The 9,027-nt window shown below is 43.5% G+C and overlaps 1 protein-coding gene across 1 annotated transcript; it reads left to right on the plus strand.

The window, feature by feature from the left end:
• Positions 1–262: 262 nt before the first annotated feature.
• On the plus strand, positions 263–9,027 carry LOC117728686 (potassium voltage-gated channel subfamily G member 4-like). Its single transcript, XM_034529476.1, has 3 exons — positions 263–727; positions 3,426–4,261; positions 7,531–9,027. Exons 2-3 carry the CDS (start codon positions 3,503–3,505, stop codon positions 8,365–8,367), a joined length of 1,596 nt encoding a protein of 531 aa, XP_034385367.1. The 5' UTR covers positions 263–727; positions 3,426–3,502; the 3' UTR covers positions 8,368–9,027.

The following is a 9,027-nucleotide window of genomic DNA, read 5'->3' on the forward strand; positions in this document are numbered from 1 at the left end:
AGAGTACTTTTTACATCATATTATGCAGTAATTTAACTCATTTACACGCAGTGGGACTGACATCGTTTTGTACAGTGTAGAAGAAGAGAGCTGAGATGAGAGGGAGGAGGAGGAGGAGGAGGAGGAGGAGGAGGAGGGGGAGGGGGAGGAGGAGGAGGAGGAGGAGGGGGAGGAGGAGGGGGAGGGGGAGGAGGAGGAGGAGGAGGAAGGGGAGGAGGAGGAGGAGGAGGAGGAGGAGGGTCCTGCTGTCAGACACAGATGAGCATACAGCGGCAGGTTTTCCGGAGCGCACCGCCGGTTAGATAACCGCATGTCATCCTCTCCGCCGGGGGACCAACGGAAGCGCAGCGGCGAGTTGAGGACGACAATAAATAAAATGAATGTATTTTTTTAATTATTCTTTGTTGATTTAATTTAATTTCAAGTCCAGAAGCTGCCGGAGAAGAGACGACGCGTGCACACCGGGCGACGCCAGCGCGGACGGACACACGGCGGGCACGCAAACTTCAAGAGTGGATTCATAAACTGTGGAGGTCCGTCGGGCTGGTTCCGGAGCTCCAGCGTCGTTATTATTATTATTATAATGATGATAATAATAATAATAGTAGAAAGCATTATGGATTAATTAGTGAGCAGCGTCGTTCATAAGAGCAACAGATGAGGAAAATGCACGTGGCAAACAAGCGAGGCGTGAAAGAGCTGAGGCAGCACACCTGCGCCCTTTGAGGTGAGTCGGTGGAAACAATGCAGCCGGTCTTCATCTGGTTTATGGGTTTTAATGAAGTCCAGGACTCCGCTCTCCCTTCTTTAATTTGTATGTAATGTTGACGTTTGGACCCAAAACCAACAGGTGTCACTTTGGGCTCATGGCCTGTCAATCGATTTTAAAATAATCAATAATGAAAAATAATAATCAGTTTAAAATGAGCAGTGCAATCCGGCTTTTACATTAAAGAGTAATAATAATGTAAGAAACACATTTACTGATAACGGGATTTTTTTTTTTATTGCAGGAATTTAATTTAATTATTTTGTATTTTTTTACTGAAAGACTCTGAATAGTTCCTCCACCACTATTGTCATCTTGATATTATAATTATTTAAAAGCTGATAACAGATACAGTCTTCTCTGATTAAATGCATTATGGAGAATGTGTGCAGTAGATTCGGAGATTCAATTTACATACATTTGGAAACTAATCTGTATAATGTGACAAATAGATTATAATTTAGCTTATTTATATTTGACCTCTTGTATGACGTCATGTATTCGTAGTTGTATTTAAATAGAAGTACACAGATATTGCAAAATGTACTTAAAAGCATCAAAAGTAGACGTTTTCATGCAGAATGACAGTGTTGAATGCTTCCCTGTGTGAATGACAGTGACAGTGACAATAATGCAGTGTTTTATATTATTATTATTATTATTATCAGTGGTACATATACAGCAGTTTAATAGTGTAGCTTGGAGCTCATTCTAACTAAATATACTGTTTTATTATTCAGTTTATTTTATAGACTGATGACATGTAAACTATTAGTCTGCCACGTCATCTGTAACTACGGCTGTCTAATACATCGAGGGGAGGAAAAAGTACAACATGTACTTCTGAAATATGAAGTAGAAGTACAATACTTCCCAATTAATCTGAAGTGCTGTACTTGACTTGAGTAAGCGTTCTTTAGCACCACTGACCTTCAGCATCTTATGAAGCTTTCAGGGATCCACCTGCTGGAGGAAATATGGAAGAACAATGTTTTTAGAGAATGCCAAAGTTACATATTATTACATTTAAATCAAAATAAATATGTGATGAAGTCATTTGGTGTTAATGTATCAATAGAGGAGGACTAACCGAACCACAGTTGATGACATCACAGTGAAATACAAAATTACCTTCGGCTTCTGAATGTAAAATGTTCAATATTGCACTTTTATTAGAATCTAATTTTCAATAGTTTCTTCTTTTTTTTTTAAACAGCACAACAGAGGACAATGATGTGTCCATGAATCAATGCACCTGTAGATCGAGTTAAATGGTCTTTTCCCTAAAAACAAATCACAGAAGAATGAACAGTATACAGGTGTTAATAGGTATTAAATTGCACTCAGTCCAACTGTTCGTAAGCTGGTTTAAAGTCAACTCATCTCCAAATCACAGCTGATATTTTTACTTGATACACAAAGACCCAATGAAAACTGAAAAGTCTATCAGAGGTCAGTGAGAACACTGTTTTTATATAAATGAATCTGCCCTTCAAGCTCCCGGTGTCTGTTTGCATGATGGCAGATATCTATTTCCATAAAACACCTTTTCTATGGACGTCAGGTTGAAACAGAAGTTATAATTACGGGAGCTTTTTGTTCGGTTTCGCCGGCTGGTGGTCCTCGAGACATCCTCACCTCTCCGGCTCGTTCACACCCACGATGTCACACCGGAGCCGGTGAGAGTTTTTAAGGTCACTCATCAAGAGTCGACAAGGTCACGAGAATCCAGGCGTGAATTGGTGTGAAGTTCACTCAGAAGGGTGTCAGGACTCAAAGTGGGAGGCTTTCTTTTTTTCTTTTTGTGAATTGTGACGATGTTACAAAGAGCACATTGGATGTATCGTCTTGTCTTAGCTCTTGATTAGTCAATGAATCAATGAATATTAAGAGCTGGAAACATTGTGGCGAACATAGATTATATGTAAATTAATCAAATGGGTAGATTGTAGGAAGAGCTGAGACGCCATCCACCTGTCACTCAAAGAGGCGACGCCCCAGTGCTTATTCCTAAAAGTTTGGCCTTTTAACTTGGGGGTCCGTGGGGATTGAGTCGCTTTTGGGAGACTGTCTCAAGTGGCCATTTGAGGATCTGCAGTTTTTGGCACTTCCGCGGTGGCTTCATATTTCATGCACAGGAAGTTGCTGCTTGAAGGCGAGTCAGAGCTGCTGCCAATCTGCCTCAGTGGCCAGCGGCAGTACTGCAACAAAATAAAAATATTCTGCTTCCCAAAAAGGACACCGATTACAAAAGAAAGGCTTCTGTTAAACTTTACATCAAACTGCAAAAAAAGTGTAAACTATTACTATTTACATTGTGCATTTTATATCACAAATGTGTGCAGTTGCTCTTTTGGACAACAATTAATTCTGCTTTGTCCTGAATTAGCTTTTTGGATCAAACATAAATTGAAGAATCAGGATCAATGGCGAGATAGAGATTGCTGTCATCTGCATAGTGATGAAAGTCAATGAATGTTGATCCATATGAGTACCATATTGAAAAGTATAGGGGACCCAGGACGGAGCCATGTGGTACTCCATTTGCAATGAGGTATTAAACTGAGACAATTAAAAGGTAGCGTTAATAGAAAAAAAGCTTCATCTGGACTCCATGTACAAAAGATTGAGCCTTTATTTTAATTTGTCGTTACAGCTTCTCTGAGGATCCTCCTTCTAACTTCTGGGACATACAAACACATATTCCCTGCCGTCACACATACTGAAGCCAGCATGCCCATCATCAGCAATGCCAACCACGACTTCAGCACCTACTCAATCAGCAGCGACGACAGCAGCCTCGACCGATTCTTCACCGAGATCCCGGAGACCGAGACCATCAAGGGCGTCTACTTCCAGCGCGCCCAGCTGCTTCGCGACCGCAAGGCCTCCTACGTCGTCGACCACACCCTGCAGGTTCTCATCAATGTCGGGGGCAACCGCTACACCTTCCCCTGGAGCACCCTGGAGCAGTTCCCCCAGAGTCGCCTGGGACGCCTACGTTTCTGCACCACACCAGAGGAGATCGCGCGACTCTGCGACGACTACGACGAGACGTGCCGGGAGTACTTTTTCGACCGAAACCCGACCGCCTTCAGGGTCATCCTCAACTTCTTGGCGGCGGGGAAACTGCGCCTGCTCCGGGAACTGTGCGCCGTGTCGCTGCACGACGAGCTCGACTACTGGGGCGTGGACGCGAGCCACATGGAGCGCTGTTGCCGCCGGCGCATGAACACCCGCGTGGAGGAGGTGGTGGAGCGAGAGCGCAAGGAGCAGGAGTGGAGGCAGAAGAGGGTGATGCTGAAGAAAACCACCACAGAGACCAAAAAGGGCTATCACAAACTGACCTGGATGCTCCGCGAGGTGGTGGAAAACCCTCAGTCGGGGTTGGCCGCGAAGATGTTCGCATGCCTCTCGGTGGTCATGGTGATGGTCACCGTGGTCAGCTTGTGCATCAGCACCATGCCAGACCTTAGAGACGAAGAGACCAGGGTGCGTATGAAGCCGACGGAAAGCTGACAGCCGCACAACATCCTGTTGAACCTGTTGTGCACACGCACATCTTTTTCTCTGCTAGCAAAAAGATGTGTATAGAGACACAACATAAGTATTGTTAACCTCATAACACTGTGTGCTAATCATATTTCCACATTAAAATGACGATCAAATCATTAAGCGTCACTAATCAACCTTTATATATATATATATATATATATATATATATTGTAGTGATGAGTTCTGCAGGTCCTCTTTCAGCTCCTTTTTTCTTCACTCCATCGGCGGCATTTCCAGCCAAAAAGCTGACAAACGACAGACTCCGTTAGCAACAAGCTGGCGATGACAGTCGAGCCTTTTGCAGCTTTAGGTGTTACTGGAAAATTAAAAAGCTACAAACGAATGCTCCGAGCTACAAATTAATAATTCAACTGCCCATGCTTGGGAATAATACAATTTACAATTATTTTATTTAAGTCAACGGTTAATAATCACAGGCAAGATGTTCTGTATGAAATGCAATTTATAAAATAACAAATAATAAAACATTTTTTTAAAAAATCAATTGGTTCATAAAAATAGATGAATATGTCAGCAAGTCTGGGTTATTTTGTAAAGCTCAAATGTATAAAAAAGATCCCAATCTATGAATTCATGCGAAAATAATTCCTCTCAATCAACGCAAGCAGCCACCCAAGAGGAAGCTACACAAATGCTGGCCTGAACACACACACACACACACACACACACACACACACCCTGCAAATAGAGCGAGGCAAAAGGCCAAGTGAAGGAAAGCTCGTGCCAAAGCGAGGCTGAATGTGTGGCCTCTACTTTCCTGAGCCGTGTTCTAGCGACCGGGGGGGGGGGGGGGGGGGGGGGGGGTCAGGTGCACTTCTGGTGCCGTTGATCCGAAGGACGAGACGACTTCACTAACAGTAAGCGAATTTAAAGAGCGGGGGGAGGCGACTTTAAATGTTGAATCGTAGATTTTTGTTGGCGGTGGTCCGGATCAATAGAAGCAGACGGGGGATGTAGAATTGATCGTTTTAAATGACGGTCGGTGTGTAAAGAGGCTGGGGGGAATTACCAGGATTGATTTGTCCCTGATGTCAATCGCACTAATCAAGACACCGGAAAAAAAAAAAAAAAAAAAAAAGCATGAACGAGTCCAGAAGCTGAAAAGCACAACATGGTTTCTCCACATGACTTGAGATCGATGAGGAGTTTAACTAAAACAGGAAAAGACAATCTTTCTTTTTAATTTCTGTAAACAAAGTGTTTGTTTTTGTCTGGCAGACATCGACAGTTGAATGTTGGCCAGCTGGTTTTACTGCAGCTTTAACACATGAAGCATATACTTCTATACAACCAGAGGAGTCGGCCCCCTGGTGGTCAGTAGAGAGAATGCAGCTTTAACACATGACGCATAGACTTCTATACAACCAGAGGAGTTGCCCCCTGGTGGTCAGGGGAGAGAATGCAGCTTCAACACATGAAGCATAGACTTCTATACAACCAGAGGAGTCGCCCCCTGGTGGTCAGTAGAGAGAATGCAGCTTTAACACATGAAACATAGACTTCTATACAACCAGAGGAGTCGCCCCCTGGTGGTCAGTAGAGAGAATGCAGCTTTAACACATAAAACATAGACTTCTATACAACCAGAGGAGTCGCCCCCTGGTGGTCAGTAGAGAGAATGCAGCTTTAACACATGAAGCATAGACTTCTATACAACCAGACTTCTTTCAACTAGTTTTAAGACACTTCCTCATTACCAACACACAGCTCTGTAAGGCTACTGATATGTCAGAGTCGTAGTCATAGATGTGAACTTGTAGAGGATCAATGAGTCACATAGACCGGATCAACACGTTTAATTTAACAACCCCTCTGTGTCGGTCCTCTTGGATAACAAGGAGAACGAAGGGTTGAGTAAAAGTACTCATATTGTTCCACCAGCCTTTCTTTATGTTTCTTTATTCGTGTTGGTAAGAGGTTATAAAGTGCAGCCTCATTTCCTGGATATTACTTCCTAGGAGTTATGTTTCCTTTGGTAACACACGATTAGAAGTATTGATTAAAAACACTCAATGAAACCTGCGCCTCATGTTCTGGTCAATAAACAGAAGATTATGTGCGAGAAAAGTGTTGCAGAAGGTCAAAGTTTCAGCTTCAGTAATTGTTACGAACATTTCTCACCTCTTGTTTTCTGCGATCATTACAATTTTTCTACTTGGCTGACTGACCATCCACAATACAACAAAAAGACAATTATTTGCCACAGAAATGTTGCACTAGCTTGGGTAAACAAGTACAAATCAATATAAGTGCTGTGTCTTGAAATGAACGTGGGCACAATTAACAAAACAACACAATTTGTTTTCAGAGTCAAGGTTCTTTCCATTTTTTAAATTTAAATTCAAGGCATTTAAAGCTGCAGAGTGTTTGTTGTCCCCGGTTCTCAAGGACGAAGTTACACTGCAACGACGTTTTATCTTGAACGTCACATGTTGGGACACATTTACACAGTAAAAGAAACGACGCAGCAAAAATAACTCAATTTGATTGTAGACGAGTTGCCAATTTAGTTTGATTACATATAAAGAGAAATAATGTGTTCCAGGAAGACGTAAAGGGACGCTTCACCCCAAAATACCAAACCATATATCTTTCCTCTTACTTAAGTCCCAAGTGGGGTCATTTTGGAATGAGTTGCCATGGTTTCGGAGACATCTGCTCATCCCTTTAACTCCACAATCTTCAATTCATCGTTATAATCCTATTATATTGTTTTTATATTTTATTCTTATATTTATTCTTTTATATTTTATTCTTATCCTTGTATTAATTTTTCCACAAAAAAATGTCTTTGTGTATGCATGTATATATACTGCATGTGCATACAAACATATACTGTATACTTTTATGTGTATTTGTGTATATCTTATTGGGTCTACTGTCTATCAATCCACTATTCACTACTTGACTAGAAAAGAACATGGAGAAGAAAAGTGTAAATTTCCCACAATGCACTCTGCCTATAGATAATTATGCAGGTCTTTTACTCTGAATGTGAGGCCTCGGGACTCAGGGTCACGGTCTTTTTATTCTCCAAAGTCCTCCAGATGTCCTGTACGAGCAGTAACCTGATTCTGTGTATGTGTGTGTGTGTGTGTGTGTGTGTGTGTGTGTGTGTGTGTGAAAATGGCGGCGCGACCCTTTAAAGTGTCTTCTCGTCACAGTGCGTCTCTGTGTGTCTGCAGGGCGAGTGCTCCCAGAAGTGTCAGAGCATGTTTGTGGTGGAGTCCATCTGCGTGGCGTGGTTCACTCTGGAGTTCCTGCTGCGGTTCGTCAACGCCCAGAGCAAGCTGGCCTTCGCCCGCGGGCCCCTCAACATCATCGACGCCATCGCCATCCTGCCGTACTACGTGGCCCTGGTGGTGGACGTCAGGGACGAGTCGCGGGACGACGTGGTCATCGTGGGCGCCGGCAGGGGCTACCTGGACAAACTGAGCCTGATCCTGCGCCTGCTGCGGGCCCTGCGGATCCTGTACGTGATGCGGCTCGCCCGCCACTCCCTGGGCCTGCAGACGTTGGGGATGACCATGCAGCGCAGCATGCGCGAGTTCGGCCTGCTGCTGCTGTTCGTCTGCGTGGCCGTGACCCTCTTCTCGCCCCTGGTCCACCTGGCGGAGAGCGAGCTGGCGCCGTTCGCCGCCACGCACCCGCAGCACAGCTTCAGCAGCATCCCGGCCTCCTACTGGTGGGCCATCATCTCCATGACGACGGTGGGTTACGGCGACATGGTGCCGCGCAGCATCCCCGGACAGATGGTGGCGCTGACCAGCATCCTGAGCGGCATCCTCATCATGGCGTTCCCCGCCACGTCCATCTTCCACACCTTCTCCCGCTCGTACCAGGAGCTGAAGCAGGAGTACGAGCAGCTGTGGAAGGAGGAGAGGGGCGAGGAGATGGCCGCCGAGTCGGAGGAGACTTGGTCCAGACTCCATTTGTCACCGGACAGGTTCACGTCCGGGTCCAAGGACGGTAACGACGGGCCGAAGGGCCACAAAGCCGCGGTTCCATCGACAGCTTTCTGATGAGCGTTCATTCAGTCGATATGTGTGAGAAATGGTGACAACATGCTCTCTCTGCTGTATAAGCACATTTAGACCGCTGAGGACTGTTTTATTATGTTAATGTAGTGCGTTACACTTAAAAGTGATTGTCTGTTCATGTCCTGGATTCATGCTGTTAATGCAGTCGACTTTCCAAAATTATATAATACTTATCAGGTTATATTACGCTTTTCTCTTCAGCAAATGAATGACGTACAAACCTTTTAGTACAACAGATCATCTAAATTATTTTCTTTAAATATACGTTCTGCAATCTTACTGAAACTGTGTGCACATTTTTACCAAAAAGGTACAGATAGATATATACACGTATATATTAAATATGATTTAGTATTTACACTTGTGCTGTATTGATACTTAAGGCTTTTTTTCATATAGCGGTGCTTTTGTGTTTTTGTTCCATTCAGAGAGAAGAAGCTTGTTAGCATAGCTTGCAAACATTGGCACTGATTTCCACGAGTTTTTGTTCATGTTATTTTATTTTATAAGGAAAACAAGAGGTGGTTTTCCCGCTAGCATTAGCCATTTAAATATATATATATATATGTTTTCCTGCTAGCATTAGTAATTTAAATACACATATATGTATATATATATATATATTTATTTATATATTGAAAA

This window comes from Cyclopterus lumpus, chromosome 3, assembly GCF_009769545.1.
Source record: "Cyclopterus lumpus isolate fCycLum1 chromosome 3, fCycLum1.pri, whole genome shotgun sequence".
Taxonomy (NCBI): domain Eukaryota; kingdom Metazoa; phylum Chordata; class Actinopteri; order Perciformes; family Cyclopteridae; genus Cyclopterus; species Cyclopterus lumpus.

Bases quoted from the DNA above. Each gene is read 5' to 3' on its own strand.
- LOC117728686 (XM_034529476.1), top strand. From the start codon at position 3,503: ATGCCCATCATCAGCAATGCCAACCACGACTTCAGCACCTACTCAATC. The intron at 4,262-7,530 runs GTGCGTATGAAG...GTGTGTCTGCAG, and splicing joins TTAGAGACGAAGAGACCAGG to GGCGAGTGCTCCCAGAAGTG.